The sequence below is a fragment of the Carcharhinus amblyrhynchos genome, chromosome 15, assembly GCF_965287045.1.
Source record: "Carcharhinus amblyrhynchos chromosome 15, sCarAmb.v2.hapA, whole genome shotgun sequence".
NCBI classification, from domain to species: Eukaryota; Metazoa; Chordata; class Chondrichthyes; order Carcharhiniformes; family Carcharhinidae; genus Carcharhinus; species Carcharhinus amblyrhynchos.
Genome location: NC_137338.1, coordinates 23,626,949 through 23,652,836, shown reverse-complemented (window position 1 = coordinate 23,652,836; position 25,888 = coordinate 23,626,949). Strand labels below are relative to the sequence as shown.

Here is a 25,888-nt window from a genome sequence, read left to right as displayed (position 1 = left end):
ATTCTCCGATGGAAGAGAATGGAGAAGTTGGCTGGAGCGCCAACACCTCCATTCTCAATTACAGTGGGGTGGGCAAGGACGAGATCGGAGAATTGGGCAACATGGTGACACAGTGGTTAGCATTGCTGCCTCACAGCTTCGATTCCCAGCTTGGGTCACTGTGTGTGCGGGGCTTGCATGTTCTCCCTGTGTCTGTGTGGGTTTCCTCTGGGTGCTCCAGTTTTCTCCCACAGTCCAAATATGTGCTGGTTAGGTGGTGCTTTGGCCATGCTAAATTGACCCTTAGTGTCCCTGGATGTGTAGGTTAGAGGGATAAGTAGTGTAAATACATGGGGTTCTGGGTATAGGGCCTGGGTGAGATTGTTGCTGATGTGGACCCAATGGGCCGAATGGCCTCCTTCTGCACTGCAGGGATTCTATAATCCTGCCTGATAACTTGACAACTCCAACTGGCCTGTTCAACTGAATCTGGAATTTGACACCAGGCCAGAGAGGCCGGATATTAACCCTGCTCACCTACAGTAGAGGCCAGGGAAAAGGCCAAGTCAGATGCACAAAGCAACTTACTCCCTCCATTCTTAAAATGGGTTGCAGCACTAAAATTTGCTTTTTAAGTGGTGAGTGTGGGACATCTGATGGAAGCTACAGGCTGTCCTACTTAAAAATGTAAGAGGGACAAAGATGATTGTCCCTCCCACAGAGCCAAACAAGGGAGCCATTTGGGCTTCTTAATCAGGCAGCAGGCACATCTCAGTTTAGCCAAGGCTGAGAGACATTTCATTTGTGTTTTGTTACCTGTTGAGCCCAGGGAGCAGAAATGTTCCTCCAGGTTACACTCGGGAAACTTTATGTGTGAACTGCCCAAGACTGTTCAACACTGTTCAATTTCAATGCCCTATCCTGAATGCCAAGACTGTCATTTCATCTTCCCGGCACCCAAAATCTTGCTCATGCAAACCAATCATTTTCCACCATTTTTGAGGGTGGAATGGGGGGATGGGTGCAGTAAACCAAAGTCTCTTCTGAGAAGTCCTGGGAGTTAAGATCTCTCTTGCCTCATCCTGAGGTGGGCTGGAGGGTTTAGCGCTCACCTTGGCCATCACCCACATGACCACCCCCCCAATTAGACGGTAACATCCATTCTTAGGTCCCTCCCTTTAGGATACATGTGAGTTTCCTATAGTCAATGGTAAACTTTAGCATTGCAGGATCTTGCAGTCTGCACTGAGAAAAAAAATCAAAGATGTTTGCTTTAATGAAAATTAAGGCAAATGTCAATGCCCTGGGAGAAGTGAATTTCAGATTATTTTGCTATGCATTTTAGGCTTTGTATTTTGCCACAGGTAAATAGTGACAGACTTTATGATGGAAGAAATCCATTCCTTTTATAAATATTTTTAAAATTCTGTTCCAATGCAAAACGTGACATGATAAGGCTGTGAGGATTATCCGAGACGCCTGACTGTGAGTTCTGAGTGAATTTTGCTATAAGTTTGTGAAAGTCACTGAGCTACTTTGTCATAACATTCATCAGTTGACAATGTGGGATCACAAAGTATTTTATTCTTATTGTTAGAACTCCTGTGGCTCTGTTCATGGTAGGTTGAATGACAAGCTGCATTATAATGACAGGTATTTACATGCAATATGTAACGTATTATTCTGCTGTGATGTATATCCCACTGCTAAAGTGGAGCTCCATTAAATGTGGACTACCCCTTTAAGACCTTAATAACTTTTGGCAGTAAACATCCTCGGGACAATTGCAGATTAGTTCCTATGGCGAAGAGAGTTTGCAGAATGATGGTGCTTGTAAGTGCCTGACTCCTGGTCATTTTACAGACGTATCTCAGCAAAATCAATTAACCTTAATCGACCTGGCCAAGAAGTAGCTACCTGCCATTCTCTTTCATTTTATACTTTAGACAGTCTGGGGTGGGACATCTGCAGTGTGACAGATGCTCAAATACTCCTCCATAGACCGACGGGTCTCCCCCATTGGGAGTCAGCTGTGACTTAGTTGGCATTGCTCTTACCTCTGAATCAGAAGGCAATGTGCTGAAATCACACTGAGGTGGATTTTTTTCACTTTGTGAGAATGTTAAAATCTGGCCACAGTGTTTGAATGCAAACACTAATGACTGACTCTAGTACTGAGGGAGAGCCGCACTGTTGGCCTCTTGGACAAGATCCTATGCATCCTCTCAAATGGCCGCAGAAGATATCATGGCACTATTTTGAAGGAGAACAGGTGAGCTAATCCTGGTGGCCTGGCCAATATTTATCCCCCAGTTGACATTGTTACATTGCTGTGTGTGGGAGTTACTGCGCAAAAATTGGCAGTTGCATTTCTGACATTATAACTATACTTCAAAAGTGGATGCAAGGAGCTAAGGGATATCTCATTGTAATGAAGATGATATACAAATGCAATTGTTTCCTTTCTTTATTCACAGAGAGTCAGGGGAGACACTAAAGTGAATAAGAGCGAAGTAAAGTAAAGCGAAAAAGAACAAGTGAAACACCAGACTACCTTAAACCACATCTGATTTTCTTCAGTGACTTCAATGGGGAAATAAAGCAAGACGTCAACCTGCTTTATGCACTATTCAACCACGATATAAGTTAAGTTTATTTATTAGTGTCAGAAGTAGGCTTGTGGCACAGTGGTTAGCACTGCTGCTTCACAGCGCCAGGCGATCGATTTCTGGCTTGGGTCACTGTCTGTGTGGAGTTTGCACATTCTCCCCGTATCTGCGTGGGTTTCCTCCAGGTGCTCCGGTTTCCTTCCACGGTCTAAAAGATGTGCTGGTTAAGTGCATTGACCCAAACAGGCGCTGGAACGTGGCAATTAGGCAATTTCACAGTAACTTCATTGCAGTGTTAATGTCAGCCTTACTTGTGACTAATAAGTAAATTACTTCTATTTTATTCACACTGCAATGAAGTTACTGTGAAAATCTTCTTGTCAACACACTTAGGTGCCTGTTCAGGTAGCTGAGACAGAATTTGGCGTAGCCAGTGCATCTAACCAGCACGTCTTTTGGACTGTTGGAGGAAATCCACACAAACATGGGGAGGATTTGCAGACTCCGCAGAGACAGTATCCCATGCCAGGACTCAAACCCGGGTCCTTGGTGCTGTGAGGCAGCAGTGCTAACCACTGTGCCACCCCATGATAGCTAAAGTACAACAGGAAGGAAAGGCAAAGCTGACAGGAAGCAACAGTATTGACTTCCAAAATTGATTGGGATGGGAAGGGTGGTTGGCTTGTGAGGTTCTGCTGGAGGAAAAGCAGAAAACATCTGCTAACAGTAATCACCACACCCCACAAGATGAAATTCCTCCTTAACAAAATGAACCTGCTGCAAATGAGCAATTACCTGTATATTGCCTGACAGCAGAGAGTTAAAGAGCTCTGTGGAGGTAAAGAGATTACAAAGGCTGCAGGAAGTGCCTCATTTGGGGATTGCAATTTTCCTTGCCTTTTGCAGCATTGCAATTTTGGGGTTAATCGATATTAACCTCATTTCACGGACTACCATTACTGCAGATTTTTTTGGAGAGTTAGTTATTATTCTCTGGAGGCAGGACTAAGAAATGATGATGAAACTCAATGAACAGATTAAATACTTTGCAATTCCTACTTCTGACATTTTCCAGCATTCTCTGAAGTACTGATTATCCTATTCTAATAAAGACAAACTCAATGTATAAAGAAGGAACCAGATCCCATTAGCTCCGGGGAGAGGTTCTAAAAAGCGCCAGCCAATAATTACCTTTCTTTTGGAGTTAATATTTGAATGGTCCCAAAAGTCAAGTGTGAATTAATTTTACAGTAATTGTTCACCTATATTCATAGAAATCCTACAATGCAGAAGGAGGCCATCCGGCCTACCAAGCCTGCACTGACAATGATCCCACCCAGGCCCCACTGCTGTAATCCCACATATTTACCCCGCCAATCCATGTAACCTATGCATCCTGGGATATTAAGAGGCAATGTGGCATGGCCAATGCACATTTTTGGACAGTGGGAGGAAACTGAAGCGCCCAGAGGAAATCCACAGACACGGAGAGAACATGCAGAGTCCAAACACACAGTAACCCAAGCCAGGAATCGATCCCAGGTTCCTGGAGTTGTGAGGCAGCAATTTTAACCACTATGCCGCCCATAATATTGTTATGTATTGTTAAGTATGGATTGGCTGTTGTGAGCACAGATGAAGAAGGTAAGACATGATTCAATGTTATTCTTGACTAATCCCATATGTTTACTCACAATTTGGGCCTTCAGGCTATTTATCTCCATCAACAACCAGTTTGCCTGATTTTGGAGACAGCATTCATGTGGAGGTCTGATATCACCTCAAACCCTTCCCCCCTTCTGCCCAGACTACAGCCTTTGACCTGCAGCAGGCTAACCATCACGTCATGTTGACGGCCTATGACAGGATATGCTCAAAGTTCCGGGGCCGGACATTGGCAGTGTGCTTTTTTTTAATGTGCTGTTCCACTCTGGTACAGACGTGGCTGTCAAGGACGCTTGAGGGTTGTTGGGTGCATGGAGGCAAAAAAACCTGCCCTGATAAATTTGGCATCAGCAGTGTTACATCAGAGATTATGTGTGACTTTCCAGCTGTGCCTGCTAATGGCATCTTCGGGTCCTGCCAATGGTGACTCCTGATTGTGGAATGCTTGGTGGCAGAGGTTGCAAACAATGGGAAAGACCGCTGACTGTGGCAGGACTGAAAGATCCCGCTGTCGGTCGATGAGGAACTGCCGTAAAACATGCTGCAGCGGGAGTGGAAAATCTCACCCTATGTATCTCACATGTCTGTGATCAGTAAAAATCTGAGCTAATTAAATGATGATCCTTTAATTGAAATGTAGCTCTTTACTACCCACAGAGCTACAGGCCTACATAATTCACAAAATGCCACCTATTCCACGTCATTTGCGATGCACCACTGTTAGAATTTAGGGTATGTTCTTGATGCTTGTCTAAATGAGATTCAAGTGAGACTCACAGATGGACCTAACGGCTCCCTGACCAGAACACACAGCTCCCATCTGACTTCTGCCAGGCATGGTATCTGTTTAGTCAGCAACCATCTGTTTCTTTTATGTATGTTACAAAAAGGTGAAGAGATCAGCCTTAATTTCAGATCGTGTAACAGGCATTCCACATCAGTTATATACAACATATATGCAAAAACACATGGCACAGTGGTTAACACTGCTGTCTCACAGCACCAGGGACCCAGGTTCAATTCCTGGCTTGGGTCACTATCTGTGCAGAGTCTGCACATTCTCCCTGTGTCTGCATGGGTTTCCTCTGGTTGCTCCACTTTCCTCCCACAGTCTGAAAGTTAGGTGCATTGGCTAAGCTAAATTCTCTCTGTGTACCCGAACAGGCACCGGAGTGTGGTGACTAAAGGATTTTTACAGTAACTTGATGTGATTTGATTTATTATTGTCACGTGTATTAGCATACAGTGAAACGTACTATTTTTTGCGTCCTTTACAGACAAAACATACCATTCATAGAGAAGGAAACGAGGGAGTGCAGAATGTAGAGCTACAGTCATAGCTTTATTGCAGTGTTAATGGAAGCCTACTTGTGACACTGATAAATAAACTTTAAACCAGATTTTAAGGATTATACCACTCATTATGAAATAATTTTCTGCAGTCCCTTGACATCTCTCCACGTGAGCTATCAGTAATGAAAAGTTTAGATTGCATTGTTTGCCATGTGTTTTGCTTGGAATCTGTCCAATTATTTTTATGGAATCTTATCAGAACATATTACACTCACCATTACTACCGCAGGGTGAGATTTCAACCCATTAGTGCTATGGTTCGTGTGAGATTTCACCCCGTTTGAGTGGTAAGAACTGGAAATCCCTGCTGTTGTCGTTTTGCAACCTTTTAGAAATAAACCCATAACGTGAAGCTGTGTAAAATAATTGCAGATTTTTTTTTGTCAAAAAAATCCTACGCAGGAGAGTCTTAACCTGACAAAGAGAGGGAAAGAGCAAACTAACCACACGGCAAAATGGAGCGATCACTTCAATATCAAAGGAGAATCTTGGTTCAAAATAAGGCTTTGCTTCTCCTGACATTTTATCTGTAATGTGGATCCTCCACCCTCCAGCAAAATCAAGGGAAAATCAAGCTTATTTTCTGATTTATCAGATGAGTGGTGTGATGTTTTGACACTAAAAATAAGTTGCTGCTGCTCTAAACCAATTTAACTGTGATTACATTTGCCAGGACCCACTCAAGGCTACAAATTCCACGTCAGCCATGTTATCAACGTTCACGCACTTACAGCAGATGTTCTTCCCCACTATTAACCATCTTATTTCCAATAGCTTTCCTCCGACAGTCAGAAAGACATGCTGGTTAGGTGCATTGGCCATGCTAAATTCTCCCTCAGGATTCTCACAGTAATTTCATTGCAGTGTTAATGTAAGCCTAATAAATAACACTAATAAATAACAACTTAAAACTTACAGCACAAGAGATCCAACTGTATCAAGGGTTTTTACAGTAACGTTGCCGATTTTCATTTCTAACATTTACTGTCAAAAACAGGAATGTGGATGAAAAAGTAAACAGTTGCAAATATATATTTGCAAAAACATACAAAGGGATTCAGTGAGTCAATCTGATGTTCCTTTCTTAAATAAATCTTTCTGATTGGGTGAATGAAAGGACGGAACTTAAGACACATTACAAAATACGCAACTACTTAAATGATGATGGAGTGGCACGGTGGCACAGTGGTTAGCAGTGCTGCCTCACAGGGCCACGGACCTGGGTTCAATTCCAGCCTTGGTTCACTGTCTGTGTGGAGTTTGCATGTTCTCCCCGTGTCTGCGTGTGTCCCCTCTGGGTGTTCCGGTTTCTTCCCACAGTCCAAGGATGTGCAGGTTAGGCTGATTGGCCGTGGTGTCAGGGGATGCTAGCAGGATTAATATATGTGATTATGGGGATAGAGCCTGGGATTGTTATCAGTGCAGGTTCGATGTGCCTAATGGTCTCCTTCTGCACTGCAGTGATTCTACGATGCTACTGATTATTGACTCTGGGCTCAGTTGAGTTCTGAATAAGTTTAAAATTCTGAGTCTGAGCATGGTCTGAAAGGAAACCATACACACACACTCACACAAAAACTCTGTCTTGGTGATTGCAAACATACCGGCTGCTTGTTTCCTTCTGAGGAAGACCATCTGGACAATTTAGTAATCTGAAGGAATTTGGATCTGACTGTGAAGAGGCTGTGGTGTCTCAGTGCGAGATCTCGGGAACGGTGGGTATTCCGGAACAGTTGCATGCATCAGCATGTGACCCAGATGCCTGTCCGTGGCCTGGACCACGCAATTTATTGGCCGGGTCATGAATCCTATTAATTCATACAGGAACAGACAAATTAGGTGTGTTTTATACTCTGTTGTTGTTGCAGGCTGAGTTTGCTGTCCTGCTGCTTCCTAGCAGGCCATTAATGCCTTCCATAAATCACCAGCGTTAAGTTTCTGGCAATGTTGGGGGAGTGAGGGGTGTGGGGGTGTGGGGAGGAGAGGGAAGGGGGGCAAGGTTGGGGGCCGGGGGGGGGGAGTGGAAACATAAACCCATTTTCTCGACAAGAAGCCTCAGTGACAAGATGTGAAACTTTAAAAGCTCTCAGTGAGCCCAGTCTTCATTTTGAGAAACATTCACAGCAACTGAGCTTAAAAAAATTCACCACAACTCCCAGGAATGGAACTTTTGTACGAGCACTTGTACATTCCCCATGTGACACGAGAAATGCGTAGTATTGGCCGTCGTATCACAGAATCACTACAATGCAGAAGGAGGCTGCTTTCACTGCGGAGGGCGCAAGTAACATCCGGGAAATGCTTGTGAATCAAGAGGTGAAAGGGAGGGAGGAACTTAAAACAATTACAATCACTGGGAGAAAGGTACTGTGAAAATTGTTAGATCTGAAGACTGACAAGTCCCCAGGAGCTGATGAACTGACCTTGGGGTCTGACAAATAGAGGCTCCAGAGACAGTAGATGCATTGATTGTAATTTTCCAAAATTCCCTAGAGTCTGGATAGGCCCCCATCAGCTTGGAAAGTAGTAAATGTAACTTTGCTATTCAAAAACGAGGGAGGCAGAAAGCAGGAAAGTACTGGCCACTTAACATTTATCATAGAAATGATGCTAGAATCTGTTATTAAAAAAGTTAGCGCAAGATACTTAGAAGATCTTTGAAAATCCATGGCATCGTTGTCCAATCTTTCCTAGCTCCCTCCTACCCCTGACCTTTTATTTGCTCCATCTGTTTTAAACAATATAAAACCCATCACATTTCTTCCTCTCTTAACTCTGAGGAAGAGTCATATGGACTCAAAACATTTTAACTCTCCATTTTCTCTCTCCATAGATGCCGCCAGACCTGCTGAGTTTTCCTAGCATTTTCTGTGCCTATTTCAGATTTCCAGTCCCTGCACTATTTTGCTTTTACTTAGAAAATCTTAATTTAATCAGGCAGAGTCAACATGGTCCGGTGAAGGGGAAATCACATTTGATCAATTCATTGGAGTTCTCTGAGTAAACAACAAGCAGTGTGGATAAAGGGGAACCTGTACCTTCATTTCCAAAAGGGAATTGATAAAGTGCCACATCAAAGGTTACGGTAAAGGATAATATTGTGGCACAGTGGCTAGCACTGCTGCCTCACAGCACCAGGGACTGGGTTCAATTCCAGCCTCAGGTGACTGTGTGGAATTTGCACATTCTCCCCGTGTCTGCGTGCGTTTCCTCCAGGTGCTCCAGTTTTCTCCCACACTCCAAAGATGTGCAGGTAAGGCGGATTGGCCATACTAAGTTGGCCCTTAATGTCCGAGATGTGTAGCTTAGGGGGATTAGTGGGTAAATATTTGGGGTTATGAAGAGGACACAGGAATCAGCAAAGGGACTCAGATCAATTAAGTGAGTGGACAAAAATTAGCAGATTCAGTATAATGTGGGAAAATGTGAACCTGTCCTCTTTGGCAGGAAGGAAATAAAAGCAGACTATTGTTTAAATGGAGAGCAATTGTAGAACTCTGAGGTACAGAGTGATTGGATATCCTGGTATATGAATCACAAATAGTATGCAGGTAGAGCAAATGATTAGGAGTGTAAGTGAAATGTTGCAATTTATTGCCAGGTCACATGACACCAGCTTATAGTCTAACTATAGGTTGAACCTCATCTGATGAAGGAACAGTGCTCTGAAAGCTTGTGATTTCAAATAAACCTGTTGGACTACCACCTGGTGTCATGTGATCTCTTATGTTGTCCACCCCAGTTAATCACTAGAACCTCCACATCATAATTTATTACAAGGAATATATAAGTAGAGGCATTTTGCTACACTTGAGCACCAACATTGGTGAGACCTCATCTGGCGTACTGCATACAGTTTTGGCCTCCTTACTTAAGAAAGGACATACCTGCATTAGAAACAGCTCTGGGAATGATGGGGTTATCTTGTGAGGTGAAGTTGGGCAGGTTGGACCTATACTCACTGGAATTTAGAAGAGTAAGAGGTGATCTTATTGAAAGATTCTGAGGGAAATTGACAAAGTGGGTACTGAGAGGAGGTTTCTATTTACGGAAGAGACTGGAGCTTGGAAAATAAGGGGTCCCCATTTAAGGAGGGGGGGATTATTTTTATATCCCAATAGACTGTACATTGGTGGAATCCTCTTTCCCAGAGAGTATTGAAGGAAGGATCACTGAATCTTATGAGGCTGTGTTAATATGCCCTCATAATTTCATAAGACATAGGAGCAGAGTTAGGCCATTCAGCCCATCAAGTCTGCTCCACCATCATGGCTGATATGCTCTTCATCCCTATTTTCCTGCCTTCTCCCCATAACCCTTCAACCCATTCCCAATGAAAAATCTGTCTAACTCCTCCTTAAATTTACTCACTGTCCCAGCATCCACTGCACTTTGGGGGTAGCGAATTCCACAGATTCACAACCCTTCGGAAGAAGTAGTTTCTCCTCAACTCTGTTTTAAATTTGCTACTGCTTATCCTAAGAGTATGACCTCTCTTCCTAGAATGCCCCACAAGAGGAAGTATCCGCTCCACATCTACGATCCTTGATTGATATGGGAGTCAAAGGTTGTGAAAGAAAGCTAGGTTAGAAAGGTTGAGGCCAGATCAGATCAGCCATGATCTTACCAGAGCAGACTCCAGGGATCGAATGACCTACTCCTGCTCCAAATTTGTGTGCTCGTAAGTTAGAAGCATTATGAAACAAAGTATGAGCTAAAAAGGGGGTATTAAATCAGACGACCAAAAGCTTGTCAAGGAGGTATGTTTTAAGGCTCATAAATAAAAAAAGTGAGGTAGAAAAGTGCAGCGGTGTAGAGAAGAAATGCCATGGAAATTAGACCTATATTTGAAGGCTTGGCCACCAGCAGTGACAGTAAGACCATAAGACCATAACACATAGGAGCAGAATTAGGCCACTCGGGCCATCAAATCTGCTCCATCATTCAATCAGGTCTGATATTTTTGTCATCCCCATTCTTCTGCCTTTTCTCCATAACCCTGATCCCCTTATTAATCAAGTCTCTACTATCTCTGTCTTAAAGACACTCAATGGCCTGGCCTCCACAGCCTTCTGCGGAAAAGAGTTCCACAGATTCACCACTCTCTGGCTGAAGAAATTCCTCTTCATCTCTGTTCTAAAGGATCGTCTCTTTATCCCTAGGTTATGCCGTCTGGTTCTAGTTTTTCCTGCTAGTGGAAACATCCTCTCCACATCCAATTTATCCAGGCCTCGCAGTATCCTGTAACTTTCCGTAAGATTCCCCCCCATCCTTCTAAACTCCAACAAGTACAGACCCAGAGTCCTCAGCCGTTCCTCATACAACAAGCTCTAATACAATAGAGAATTCATGAGAGACCAGAGGAACTCAGATATCTCAGAGGTGTGTGGCGTTGGAGCAGATTACAGATGAGGCCATCCAGGAATTTGAAAACAAGGATTCTAAAATTGCAATGCTGTTTGACCAGGATCCATTGCAGGTCCATGTGCATGAGGGTAATGAGGGAAACAGAACTTGCTGCAAGGTAAGCCATGGGCATTGTTGGATAACCTCAAGTTTTTGGAGGATAGAATGCAGTCTTGACTGAATTAGGATAGTCAAGTCTCATCAGACTAAATATCGGACATCCAATACTAGTTAAGCAGAAATTTCCTCTAATTAAATATTGGTAAGATTGAAGCTTGCTTCGATCCCCACTCCAAACTTTGTTCCCCAACCACTAACTCCATCATTCTGGCAATAGCCTACATTAAAGTTTTAAATTTACTTATCAGTATCACAAGTTAGCTTATATTAACACTGCAATGAAGTTACTGCGAAAATCTTCCACCGTCACCACACTCCAACACCTGTTCGAGTACACTGAGGAAGAATTTAGCATGGTCAATGCACATAACCAACATGTTTTTTGGACTATGGGAAGAAACCAGAGCACTCAGAGGAAAGCCACACAGACACAAGGAGAACATATAGACTCCACACACACAGTGCCCAAGCTGGGAATCGAACCCAGGTCCCTGGCACTGTGAGGCATCAGTGCTAATCACTGAGCTACTGTGTCACCTAAGTTAGACTACCCACAACTCTTGCTTTCTGCTTTGATTCTGAGATGAATTTCCAACCTTTCCTTTGTACCACCTCTAAAACCACCTTTCTCCACACTCGATTTCCTGCCTACCTCAGCTTAACTGCTGCTGAAACTCTCATCCATTCCCCTAGAATGCAAGTGGAGACTTTTGGAGTAGAGAAGTGGAGAAGACGGCAAGGTTTGAAAGAAAAATATAAATAAAAGGTATGAATGTACATGTTGTTTATTTGGACAATATACTTAAAATTCTTGTCAACAGAAGTCAGCTTTGAAGAACAGAAATTTAATGTTATCATTGCCTTGCTGTTTCTCTTCCCACACCTAATGACACACAAGTGTCATCTGCTCCCAAAGTGAGGCTTGTCCTCGAACAGTCTCGAGCCTGTCAAGAGTTTTATAGCTTGAGGGGTGTCACTCCACATCAAGAATGGCTGACCAGTAGTCTTTTTTGTAGATTGATACTCAACCTGTTAGTTGTGCTGTGAACTTCCTTGGCCATCAAGTTCTGGGATGGAACTCAAACACCGAGTTTCTCACCGAGAGGCCGGAACACCATTCACTTTGCCACAAGACTTGAGTAAAGTTTCGTGATTGCAGTTTGCCATTGACTTAACATCCTCCTAATTTCCATTGTGGGTTTGAAAGAAGGTCAGCCTTTTAAGTTTTGTTTCTGCTTAATAAAATGCCTCACTCGAGCTTGAACCTCTTCACCCAAAGGGTTGTGAATCTGTGGATTCCCTTGCCCAGTGAAGCAGTCAAGGCTACCTCATTGAATGTTTTTAAGGCAAGGATAGATACATTTTTGAACAGTAAAAGAATTAAGAGTTATGGTGAGTGGGCGGTTAAATGGAGCTAAGTCCATGAAAAAAATCAGCCATGATCTTGTTGAATAGCAGAGCAGGCTTGAGGGGCAAGATGGCCTACTCCTGCTCCTAGTTCCTCTCTTCATTCGGATATTCCAGTTAGAACAACGAGAGCAAAGAACAAAGGACAATACAGCACAGGAACAGGCCTTCTGCTCACCAAGCTCTCCTGCCTTCACCTGTCTATCAAGATACACCTTGAAGGTTGCCAATATGCCTGTTTCCACCACCTCCACTGGCAGCGCCTTCCAGGCACTCACCTCCCTTTGTGTGAAAAACTTTCTCACAAGATCCCCCTAAATATGCCACCTCTCACATTAAACCTGTGCTCTCTTGTAATTGAAATTTCCACCCTGGGAAGAAGCTTCCGACTATTCACCTAGTCTATGCCTGTCATAATTTTGTAGACTTCTATCAGGTCTCCCTCAGCCTCCGTCTTTCCAGTGAAAGCAATTGGTTGGTGAGGTCTGTCTGCCATGTTCATGGAGAAGATTGGAATACCTACCCAATTCAAGACCAGAAGGGTGAAGTCACGATGTTATAATTCATAACTAGCATCGAGGGCTATTCATCCCTAATTGACATCCAGTTCCCCTAAATAATTTAGCATAAACAAAAAAAACTGTAACTCCCTGCGAATCAGGAGGCCCTAATTTCAATTCCTTTTAAAATGCCACACAAGCAGATTTGGAAAGGAGAGCCTATTGTTTGTGGGTTTGTTTTACAAAATGCACCACATTCGAATGAATTATCATGTTTGGTCAAGGCTAGGCTTCTGGCACTAAATCACATCGCATCATGCTTCATAAACTGATGTATTACTACACCAGCAGACTACTCATACACCCAAGGGAGCCCACTTAAAACTAGCTTCATTTCTGTATACGCTATAATCCTTAAATCATTTTATTCAAATTACAGCATAAGTAATAGCAGAGTCCAGAAAGCAATTTGGGATTTGAGGCACAATATTTTTTTTACAATATATTAATATTGTTTGAACAGGAACAGAGGAATGCAATAAAATGGTATAGGAGGAAGCCATTCGGTCCATCGTGTCTCTGAATGCTGATGTAAGTCTAATCCCACCTCCCAGCTCTAGTTTCATGGGTTCCGACATTACAAGTGCACATCCAAATATTTATTAAATGCATTGAAGACCATTCTGGTGTTTTGTAGCTAAAATGAATATATTCTGTATTAACTGGTGACAGGAAAATAATTGTGGCATTCAGAGAAGGACAGAGGATCTAGCTAAAAAGTTAAATGTGTTTTAGGAAGGATACGATTTCTCTCACAGCCACCCACTCCTAAGCCCTTGTTCTCTGCACTGTACCTCTTTCTTTTTTCACTGCATTCAGTTTCTAACTGGGTAAATCAAGTGGACATCCCTCTGGTTGCTACTTCATGGCCAGCAGCATTCACCCTTGAGAAGGCCACAACACAATACATTGTTTTTCCTTTTAAAACTGAGCTCATACATGTCTCATTTTCTAAAATAAACAAAGCGATCCTTTGTGTCACCTTGCTGCAGTATTAGCGATGATCTTCAGGCTGCTGGGGTTCCGAATCAACTTGTCCAGGATGCTGACAATCTGTTCAAACTTAGGCCTGTCGTTCCTGTCCTTCTGCCAACAGTCCAGCATCAGCTGATACAGGGCAGCTGGGCAGTCCATGGGGGGCGGCAGCCGATACCCTTCATCAACCGCTTTAATTACCTGAGTGAGGAATCAATAGAGGAGCGTGAATCGCTGTATCGCAATAGAACACTACCACTCTCAGGAATGTCATCAGATTCAGCCAGAATGAAAGGGGAAGCTTACTGTCAACATTAACATGATAGCGATGCCTTTGGCATGAAGCAGGGCAATGCTGAAAACAAGAGCTGGTCTATTAAACCCAGATAAATGCATGTTTTAATACACTCGCGATGGCATGGTCACATAGTGGTTAGCACTGCTGCCTCACAGTGCCAGGGACTCGGGTTCAATTCCAGTCTCGGGTTACTGTCTGCGTGGAGGTTGCACATTCTCCCCGTGTCTGCGTGGGTTTCCTCCAGGTGCTCCGGTTTCCTCTCACAGTCCAAAGGGTTAGGTTGGTTGGCCATGCTAAATTGACCCTTGTGTCAGGGGGATTAGCAGGGTAAATATGTGGGGTTACGGGGATAAGGCCTGAGTGGGATTGTGGTCAGTCCAGACTCGATGGGCCGAATGGCCTTCTTTTACACTGTAGGAATTCTATGATTCTATGTTATACGGATGCCACGAGTCTGCAACTAAATAGAACTACCTGGTGCCAAACCAATAGGAGCAATTCAGGCTTTATAGAATGTAAATTGGGTGGCAACAAACGGCCAAATATTTCCACCTTTCCTGATTCAACCCAAATAGAAATCAAAGTCAGGAAAGATGCAAAACTGACTGCCTTGCTCACTGTTACCATCTCACATCATTGAACAACGTCAAGATGATTGCCAATTGCTCTGATCATCATTTAAAATAAAGCCTACAGGAAGGAACATTTGTGCTTAATTTAGATTTGGAGAGAGGAAAAAAATAGAATTTGGATGTAGCCCCAAGGGGCTGCACCTGAAGTTTTAGATTCAGTTCCAACTCGGATTTTTTCAATCCACAAGATTCAGAGTCTGGATATTTCCGAGCTGATTGCACTTGGACACCGTACAGAAGAATTTAAGCTAAGCCGGGTTTAGTCCAGAGGAGACGTTGGAGCCCATCTCTATCTGTCTCCGGAGCTCACAGCTGCTGTCAGCAGTGAAGGAGGGGAGTGGCACTGGGCTGATGCGAATGCCTGATGTGAATCTCCTACTGTTTTCTGTGGAAAATGAAATGCAGCCGGTGCTGAGGAGGGGTAATTTAATACGGTTGGTGCGTACATTGAAGCTGGCCAGCCCTCAGCGTAAACACATACATCCGATTCAGCTCAGGCCATCTTGATGAATGTTATGCATGTGTGTGTGTATGTGTGTGTGTGCAGGCACACATCTATGTTTGTACTTGCGGAGGGGGTATTGTGCAAATGGGATGACTATTACGTTAAAAGCAGTGTTGGTCGCTGTTACATAGATCACAGAAGATAGTAGCAGGGGAAGGCCATTTGGCCCTTCAAGCCTGCTCCACCAATCATTATAGTCATGGCTGATCATCCAACTCAATAGCCGAATCCTGCTTTGTCCTTATTATCTTTGATTCCATTTGCCCCAAGTGCTATATCCAGCTGCATAGTTTGATTAAAAGAACAATGCAGTGGGGAGCTTTGGGCCATTTTCAAGGAGCTTTGCAAATTGGTCAGAGAAGTAAAGATGAGGTGGAGATAAGTCTCATAAGTGGATGGCATATTATGATTTCCTAACAGGCAACAGAGAATCCCAACAGCACAGAAGGAGGCCGTTCAGCTCATTGAGTCTGCACCTACTCTCCGAGAGAGCATCTAGACTGGGCCCGCTCCTTCTCACTTACCATGATCATCAGGAATGGTGGAACAGGCTCAAAGGGCCAAATGGCCTCCTCCTGTCCTATTTCCTCTGTTTCTATTAAATACCCCTCATCACCATGGGCATTAAATTTCCCCCAAAGTGTAAGGAGCAAGAGGAAACCAGGCAGCGCTGCTAGGGGAGGAAATAAAGAGGAGGCCAGAGAGTGTTACCATGAGAGTGAGATTAGAAGACAAGTTCATTATAGAGAATGCTGAAAAAGGCTTGAGGCAGAGTCGCAATGAGACAGAGAAAAAGAGATTAAGTAGAGCCATTTGGCAGAGCAGAAGGAAAAGGAAACATGTTGAGTTGGAAGACAATGAGATAAGACGGTGATGATGGGAATGGGAAATGAGAAGACCAAGTTGAGAAAAAAAGTTAACAATGATAATTTGAAGACCTGGGGGCGATTCTCCCATTCTGACCCACCAACGTTTGGCGGGTTGGGTTGAGAGACATGCACATATGCTGATTCATGGGATTTGTGCGTGCAGTCCCGACACATACACGTCTCCCAATGTCAGAGAGCAGGTGTGGTCAGGACCACACTGGCAATCGGCAGGAAGACCAAGTAAGTGATTTAAATCTATTTTTAATGTAATTTGAATGTCATTATTGGGCCCGGGACTGAATTCTCCCATTGCACCAGTACAATTACACTCCACTTTCGGGGAACTAGTGGTAGACCCCGCTGGAATGAAGGGGGCAATCAGGGCCCCCCAGGGGACTGGGTAGTGTGGGGGTACTCCCTGGGCATGGACATCCTGACAGTGCCAGCTTGTGCCCCTGGCACTGCCTGAGGGGGCAAAGTGCCCATGTCCAGGGGGCACCTTGGCACTGCCTACTGGGCAACAGTCAGTGCCAAGGGCATGGCCTATTGTGGGTGGGACTTAGGGGTGTTCAGTGGGAGTGGAGGGTCCTGCTGCCACTCTGCATGGGAATCAGTCAGGACTAGAGGGAGACCAGGGATTGGGGTGGGGGGTGTGCGGTCTGCCGGGGTGGTGGAGGGGGAAGCCTACCTCCTGGGGGTCTGCCTCTTGTGGCGGGGTTGATCTGTGAGGTGGGGGGTGTCTGCTGGGGGGTGGTGATCATTACTGTTGGGTGCGGGGTGGGGGGCGGTGCTGGAGGTCGGGACACTTCAGGACAGGAAGGTCGTCAGGCCTGGCGCTGGGAATGGTTGTGGGGGCCATGATTGGGCCGTGAGTGGGGTGTGGAGCAAAGGGGGCTGGTGGAGGGGCAGGCCAGGGCTAGCCAGCAATTGAACTGGCCAGCAGAGTGCAGCCTGACAGTTCGGAGTCACAGCGCATACACAGAGTTCCGGAACTGTCAGGCTCTGATGCTAATAGGCCCCACCTCCCCGAGCTTTTAAAGATATTCCCAATTGTGATCTCTGCATTGCGCAGAGTGTGGGACATTCAGGTCTGAACTCCCACTGAAGAAACAATAGTGAATTACACCATTTTTCCCGCCAATTCAGCACTTAGAATTTTTTGGGGAGAATCGTCCCCCCGATTCTTGCAATTGAAAAGGTTAAATTTGGTTTAATCTGCTGTCAAACATTTCTTTTCTGCTAACAAAGAATATGTGAGCTGAGATAGATCCCAGGTCCCCAAGATTATGGTTTGAATTGTAATGAACTCCTAGTTCTGTTTCCCTGCATAAGCAAAGTGTTGCTTCTTGTGTCTATCATAATAACATGTAGGAGTAGCACAGACGCACAGAGGTTAGCACTGTTGCTTCATAGCGCCAGGCACCTGGGTTCGATTCCCAGCTTGGGTCACTGGCTGTGTGGAGTTTGCACATTCTCCCCGTGTCTGCGTGGGTTTCCTCCGGGTGTTCCGGTTTCCTGCCACAGTCCTAAGATGTGCAGGTTCAGTTGATTGGCCATGTTAAATTGTCACTTCATGTCAGGGGACTAGCAGGGTCAATACATGGAGTTATGGGGACATGGGCTAGGTGGAATTGTGCTCAGTGCAGACTTGATGTGCCGAATAGCCTCCTTCTGCACTGTAGGGAGTCTATGATTCTAAATACATGCACCTCAGTGAATCCAGTACAATGCAGACATTAGATTCATGTAAAGAATTTATGATATTACAATTCTGCTTTGCTGTACCACAGCGCCGTGACGTGTTGACAGATGGGGGCATATTTTCAAACCCTCGACCACTACACAATGCATTTGTACTGAGTCCTTTCCCCAGGCGGGAAAACACACCTCGTATTTATTTGACGGCACAAAACAACAGTTAAAGCTGCTGAATATTAACTTCCATGTTATTCCATATTGGAATTCTACTGAGATACCCAAGAGGGAATGATCTACGTGGGTCAGCACAAAGACAGAGGCCTTTTCACCCCTGTCAAAAATGTGAACTTTAAAAAAAATTACATGCAATCCAGGAAAATTCTTGAATGCAACTTTGACACTGAAGTCTATCCCACTCTGCAGATTTTTCCCAACAACTTGAGACTAGCAATGCAGAATTAAACTTATGGTGAGTTATATTAATGGACATGAATTCTTCCCTGCAAGGGTACATTGTTCACTGTTAACTAGTGTTCAGGCTAGTGCTAACTGTTTTTAAGGATTAACTGTGAGCACATTATTTACTTTCTCAAACGTTACAGCGTGTTTAATTCTTTGATTTTTGTTTTTGCATTTGTGATTGTTTTTCCTTGGCCTTTTTCACTCCTGTGGGCTACCGTTGTCCCAGTTTACAATTTTTCTTTTATCCACAGTGCCCACACAAATAAAATGTTTAAGCTACTCCTCGCTGCTGCAAGTTTTTTTTTTGCATGCCTTCTCTGTTTCTTTCAATGACACAGAAATGCACGGCCACCTGGCATTCCCATGCTTGACTACCTCGCCCAGCGTGAGTCACTTCCAACAGAACGATTCGCAGAAGATACTCACATCCTGATTGGACATTTCCCAGTAAGGCCTCTCTCCGTATGACATCACCTCCCATAGAACAATCCCGTAACTCCACACGTCACTCGCTGAGGTGAACTTGCGGTATGCGATGGCTTCTGGCGCCGTCCATCGGATGGGGATTTTTCCGCCCTGGAAAAGATTTTATTTTAAAAAAATAACTGTTATGTGCTTTTGGCAACCTTTAGGGAGAAGTAAATCTTTCTTATGGTTGAAACCAAGACATTGGATTAAAATTTCATTAAAGAAAACTAGTAACAGACGTGACAATGGATGTCTTTTGTCTGCTAACTTAACCCAAGAATAAATCCATATGGGGGGATTAGAAATACACTTGTGGGTAATATTAGCAGAACGATTTAGATCTGATAGGTGGCACAGTGGCACAGTGATTAGCACTGCTGCCTCACAGTGTCAGGGACCAGGGTTCGACTCCTGGCTTGGGTCACTGTCTTGTGCACATTCTCCCCATGTCTGCAAGGGTTTCCTTCAGGTGCTACAGTTTCCTCCCAGAGGCCAAAGATGTGTGGGTTAGCTGGATTGGCTATGCTAAATTGCCCTTTAGTATCAGAAGGACAAGCTAGGGTAAATGCATGGGGTCATTGGGATGTGGCTTGGGTGGGATTGTGGTCAGTGCAGACTCGATGGGTTGAATATCCTCCTTCCAGACTCTATGAATTCCATGCTCTATTTTCTGATAGTTTGAAGGTACACTTTCTCTTTGTTTTCAGCTCATTAGGCTTATCCAACCTTTCCAGTCAGGGGCGGCATGGTGCCACAGTGGTTAGCATTGCTGCCTCACAGTGCCAGAGACCCAGGTTTGATTTCCAGCTTGGGTCACTGTCTGTGTGGAGTTTGCACTTTCTCCCCATGTCTGTGTGGATTGCCTCCCACAGTCCAAAGATAGGCGTAGGTTAGGTGCATTGCCCATGCTAAATTTCCCCCTAATGTCCTGGGATGTGTAGGTTAGAGGATTAGTGGGTAAATATGTGGGGTTACAGGCTTGGGTGGAATTGTCGATGGTGCAGACTCAATGGGCCGAATGGCTTCCTTCTGCACTTTAGGGTTTCTATGGTTTCTATGATTTCAAGGCCCTTTGTCTGTGAACAATCTGGGCTTCCCCTTCTTCTAAGGGATGATTGGTGAAGTCTAAGGGATGATTGGTCCTGTAGGTCATCGGGGGGTTGGGTGGAGGTGAGGGAGGGATAGGACCAGAAATCAAGGTAGAATATCAGGGTAATGGGCCACGCTCTGACCCAACTCAGCATTCACTGTTTCTGCTGCCATCGATTGAAGAGCTCGAACCCAGGATAGGGGATATTAGTGCTATTCAAATTTAATTGCTGTGCAGCTGATTTTTGCCACTTCTTTGCAAAGTCACCTGAAACGTTTTTGTTGCTGCCAGCCCTGTGGTTGTCTGCACAATTTACAGAGCCCCCAAAGCTGCTGGCCCCAATCATAACCTCCTCATATTTAAAGACGAGCACTTAATAAGTTCCTTAATTACATAAATACAGCCAATCACCAAGTGCATGTGGTGATTGTCCCTTTAAGGGCAACATAGCAGAAGAGAGTCACCTAGCTTGGGGGAACAGTTGAGACTGAAAGTGGGTCATCACAGCATGAGATGGAGTCCTCTCTTGAGCAGAAGACATCTAGAAGACGTGTAGGGAGTGGGGCAACTGGTGAGCTGCTCCAAGTCAGTAGGGAGCTGCCAGCCTCCATACAGTTTTTCCTTGTTAATAAATACTTTTTGCATGTTATGACCAGATGAATCACCAAATGATAGTCAGATGAGGCTAGGCACTAAAGCAGTGGTGGACAACCCACTGGTTCACATGAGCGGCGCTCCTTCATCTTAGTGGGCCACAAGATTGAAATCAGGCTTGTTCACTAACCACGACCCCATAAATCAGATTAAACACATTTAATCCAAAGATGTGTGGGTTAGGTTGATTGGCCATGCTAAATTGCCCCTTAGTGTCAGGGGGATTGGCATGGTAGGTACGTGAGGTTACGGAGATAGGGCCTGGGTGGGTTTGTCATTGGTCCAGCTTAATGGGCTGTATGGCCTCCTTCTGTACTGTAGGGATTCTACAATTTTATGAATACACGGTGAACATTTCTTACAAAACAGGGGCAGCACAGTGGCACAGTGATTTGCACTGCTGCCTCACAGTGTCAGTGACCTGGGTTCAATTCCCAGCTTGGGTCATGGTCTTGTGCAGAATTTGCACCTTCCCCCCATGTCTGCATGGGTTTCTTCCACGTGCTCCGGTTTCCTTCTACAGTACAAAAACATGCAAGTTAGATGGATTGGCCATGCTAAACTGCCCCTTAGGATCAGGGGGATTAGCTAGGGTAAATGCTTGGTGTTATGGGGATAGTACCTTGGTGGAAATGCTTGATGGGCTGAATGGTCTCTTTCTGCCTTGTCAGATTCTATGAACATGCTTAATCATTTATATATTAATAGAACAATCAACTTCAATTGGTAAAAATAAAAGAAATATTTACGCTTTGAATGCAGAGGGACCGTATGGCTCTCATAGTCAATGTTGTGTGCAATCAGCACACACACCTCACTTCACTTCCCTTGCGTTAGATGCATATCACTTCAGTCATACCGGAAGGAAAATAAAATGACACAGATGGAAAACAGAAATGCGGCAACCCTGCACCTCGGCAATGGTCCACAAAATATCTTGTGGGCCGCACCCAGAGCCCAGGTGGATCGCACGCGGCTCCTGGGTCACAGGTTGCCCACCAGTGTTCCAAGCGTGTAAACCGATAGAGGTATCGATGACTCAGTGGAGACAGACGTTTACAGATTGGCAGTCCTGGGGAAGAATGAGTTTGTGTAATTAAATTCTTCTTGAGGCAAACACCCCAGCCTGATATTTGTGTGGAGAATCCTCTGCCAACTCTCAGAAGGAGAAGATAAAATCACAATCGAACAAGGAAAACACAGCTGGATGTCAAACTGACTAAATCAATTTGAATATTTTACAGATCTGTCAACTATTTATTTCCCCTTCAGAAGCAGTTTATTCCTCTTTATTACTGCTCCTCAAAGGATTTGATCCTAGTTTAAACAGAACCACTATTTTACATAGTAATTAGCTGCAAGGCGTTATTCAAATCAGAATGTTATAATCAGCTGCTTGCTTTGCTTGTTATAGTTTTAACCCATAGACTGCAGGTTCAAAGGAAGGGTCTGTTCATTGGGTCAAACATTTTGTTTAAGCTATTCATTTGCACATTATTAGGCCAATGTTAACATTAGAATAAGAAAGGAGTTCAAATGCTGGGGTAGATCTCTTGCAGTAACCTGAGCACTAAACTATAAAAATAAATGCTTAAAACAATTTAAAGTGAAAGGGGAGAGATGCAAAAGGGTCCAGAGGGGCAATTTTTTCACACAAAGGGTGGTAAATGTCTGGAACAAGCTGCCAGAGGCAGCAGTGGAGGTGAGTACAATTTTGTCTTTTAAAAAGCATTTAGGCAGTTAAGTGGGTAGCATGGGTATAGAGGGATATGGGCCAAATGCAGGCAATTGGGGCTAATTTGGTTGTTTTAAAAAAAGGGTAGCATGGACACATTGGGTTTGTTTCTATGCTGTAAACCTCTATGACCCTATGGGCCTGATTTTACCATTTTGATTCTAAGTGCTGAAACTGGGAGTGTGTCAGATCCGACTTTTAGACCCGCTCTCTGGCACCTCTACTCTGCCTAAAAAAGAAGCAGTGATTCTGAAATCACCATTCCTTAAACACGGAGGCCAATACTGTACACAATTTTCCAATTGTGGGTTTACCAATATGTTATACAACTGAAGCATAACCTCTCTCCTTTTATAATCAATTCCCTGCACCATAAAAAAGAGCATTCTATTGGTTCTCCTTCTTCTTGGGAATACAGGAACATTTTACCATTATTTACTTGTTCATTGTCCTCTTTCCTTTATTTCAGAAGTGAAAAGAACTTGCACAAACCAAATAGGTTTTCTTTGTTTAAAGTTGTAAGACTTTTCCTCAGCTAATCAAAAGCTCAAACGTCAGAGGCTAGGTCTGATAATATCAACCATATAATCAGCTTAACCTTCAAGTGTAACAAGCTGTCATAACCCATCAGTTAAGAGAATAGATTGGAGAAGTCAGGACTCTTTCTCTTGGAGAAAAGAAGGTTGAGGGGAGATTTAATAAAGGTATTCAAAATTGTGAGGGGTCTGGGCAAGTTAGATAGGGAGAAACCTCCCATTGACAGAGAGTTCAAGAACTAGAAGGCACAGATTTAGGGGAATTGGTAAAAGAAGCAAAAGCAATAGGAGAACAAAATATTTCAAGTGGCGAGTGGTTCAGGTCTGGAGTGCATTGTCTGAGAGCGTGGTAGAGGCAGGTTCAATCAGGACATTCAATGTTAGGAATGGGTTAACTGCAACCTTCCACTTCAGACTTAATTTGTATATTAATTTTTTAATAATTCTCACCAGTGGCACTGGGTGTTGGGTGTATGTACAGTTGTAAAAGAGAATAAAGTGAGTTTGTGAAGAAGCTGGACTTGCATCATCTTTTATTATTGGATCATAACTGAGAGCCTTAACATTCAAAAGGGCGTTAGATTACTTGAAAAGAAGCAATGTGCAGAGTACAGGGAAAAGGCAGGGGGATGGCGCTATGTGAAATGCTCATCCAGAGAGCTGGTACAGACATGATGGGCTGAATGGTCACCTTCTACACTGTAACTATTCTGTGAAAATCAAGAAGAGATGTTGACCTAGGAGTAAGCCCGTCAGTAACCCAGACTTTAAAGCCACTCAGCCAAGTAAAGTAATCTCTGGAAAGGATTGGTCTGATCTGGGAGAAAAAGATTGACTTTAGACTGCCATTGTTATAATAGCTCGAACGGAAGGAATAATAAGGAGTCAACACGACAGAAATAAATCAAAGTGTTAATTATTGTCATCACCTTCACCAGTGCTAACTACGCTCCAGATGTCATCGTACTTTCATTCAGTTTCTTTTTGTTTCACCCCTAACTTTGTTTTGTGCTTTGAAAGTTTGAAAGTCTCAGTTCAGTTCTAGCAATTAAGCCTTCATCAAACAGCAGACATAAGAAATTTCATTCGACGCTATTGGAATTGAAGTATCTGTTAACGGTATCAGGGAGAGTGATTTCAACTCGTGAGTGGCATCAGACAAAGTTGCAATTAGAGGCATCTACAGTGAAGACAAGCACCTTGGAAAGGTGATCTTGCTGGCTGCAAAGAATATTTGGAGATGTTATTGGTGTGATTCTATCAAAACTTTGATATGGTCTATGTCCAAATGGAGTGCTAATTGGTTAAATGTGTTAAAATGACAGGTTGGAACAGCATGTGTATCACTCTAGCTTATCCAGAAGCTTCAAATCTTTCTGTCTGTATTTTACAGCATCACAGGGTTATTTTATCAGAATGTTCTTTGTGGCAAATATGACAGCAGTGGATTTCAAGTCTCAAGCATCTTCAACTTTTTCAATCAAAACTAAACAATCTGAACTGTTTTTGGGTTTTCTTTTATACATTTTTAAATTATACAGCATTATAACAGCACCACAGACCCAAGTTTGATTCCAGCATTGGGTGTCTGTCTGTGTGGAGTTTGCATAGTTTCCCCCCAAGTCTGCCTGGGTCCAAAGATGTACAGGTTAGGTGGATTGGCCATGCTAAATTGCCCTTTAGTGTCCAAAAATGTGCAGGTTAGCTGCATTGTCAATGGTAAATTGCCTTTTAATGTCCCAAAATGTGCAGATTAGGTAAACTAGCCATGGTATATATGCAGGGTTATGGGCAGGGCTGGGGTGTGATGCTCTTTTGGAGACTGGGTGCGGACTTGATAGTCCGAACTCTTTCTTCTGCACTGGAGGGCTTCTATGCTTCTATCATAAGATCTACTGCTCTCCTGACAGCTTTTTATATTTTCATGTGTAAATCTGACATGGTTGTATTCCATAAACCTGATATGGGGAAGTGATAGGATAAGAAAATATCACAAGAAATATTTCAATCACGTGCAAGCTGCAGTTTATTTATGGTCAAGCTGCAGTAACACAGGAAATTAATAGCTTGCTGTTGTATTAATATAACCATTCTTTTCTGTACTGCTTTGTTTAATATTGCAAGGTAGTAGGCAGCAATCTGAGAGCTCTCGCTGCGTGAATGCACTGTTTTCATCAAAAATTATATTCTTACTCATCGGTCCAACTTTGAGACAAGAGTAAGGACAATTGAGTCACGTGTGAACAGAACCAAATTGCAAAACCGAGCAAGGTAACAATGAGGCGCAGGCAACTGTTTGTGCTTTACACGAAGTCAATTAACAAAGTAGGGCAGCGTGGTGGCAAATGGTTAGCACTGCTGCCTCACATGCCAGGGACCCAGGTTCGAGTCCGGCTTCGGGTGCCTGTCTGTATGGGATCTGCACGTTCTCCCCATGTCTGCGTGGGTTTCCACCAGGTGCCCCAATTTCCTCCTACACTCCAAAGATGTGCAGGTAAGCTGGATTGATCATGGTAAATTGCCCCTTAGTCTCGGGGGATTGGCTGCTAAATGCACGGTGTTACAGGGATAGGGCCTGGTGGAATTGTTGTAGGTAAAGGCTGAATGGGCCAAATGGTTTCCTTCTAAACTGGAGGGATTCTATGAAATCTTGAACTCTGAACTGTAACATTTGAACAATGTTATTAATACAGGCACCTGACTAGCTGTGCTAGCTTCTTAGACTGGCTATCTTTGCCATACTTATCCTGTGCATCCTGCATAAATGTTCAGCATCTCATTTCAAAGCTTGCATAATGATTGTAAAGAGATGGCACCATCTTGCAAAACTTTTCTTCAAGGCAAAGATCTCCTCTGGGGAAGATTCT

At 43.8% G+C, this 25,888-nt stretch overlaps 1 protein-coding gene across 2 annotated transcripts in view; it reads right to left on the bottom strand.

Annotated features, from left to right (window-relative positions):
• epha3 (eph receptor A3) overlaps positions 1-25,888 on the bottom strand; it is a 283,492-nt gene that overhangs the window by 17,113 nt on the left and 240,491 nt on the right. For both annotated transcript variants that reach the window (XM_080203597.1, XM_080203598.1), the window contains exons 14-15: positions 18,965-19,114; positions 14,082-14,275 (exon numbers count right to left, since the gene is read on the bottom strand). In XM_080203597.1, the coding sequence (XP_080059723.1) occupies positions 14,082-14,275; positions 18,965-19,114 (344 nt within the window). The remainder of the gene's footprint in view (positions 1-14,081; positions 14,276-18,964; positions 19,115-25,888) is intronic.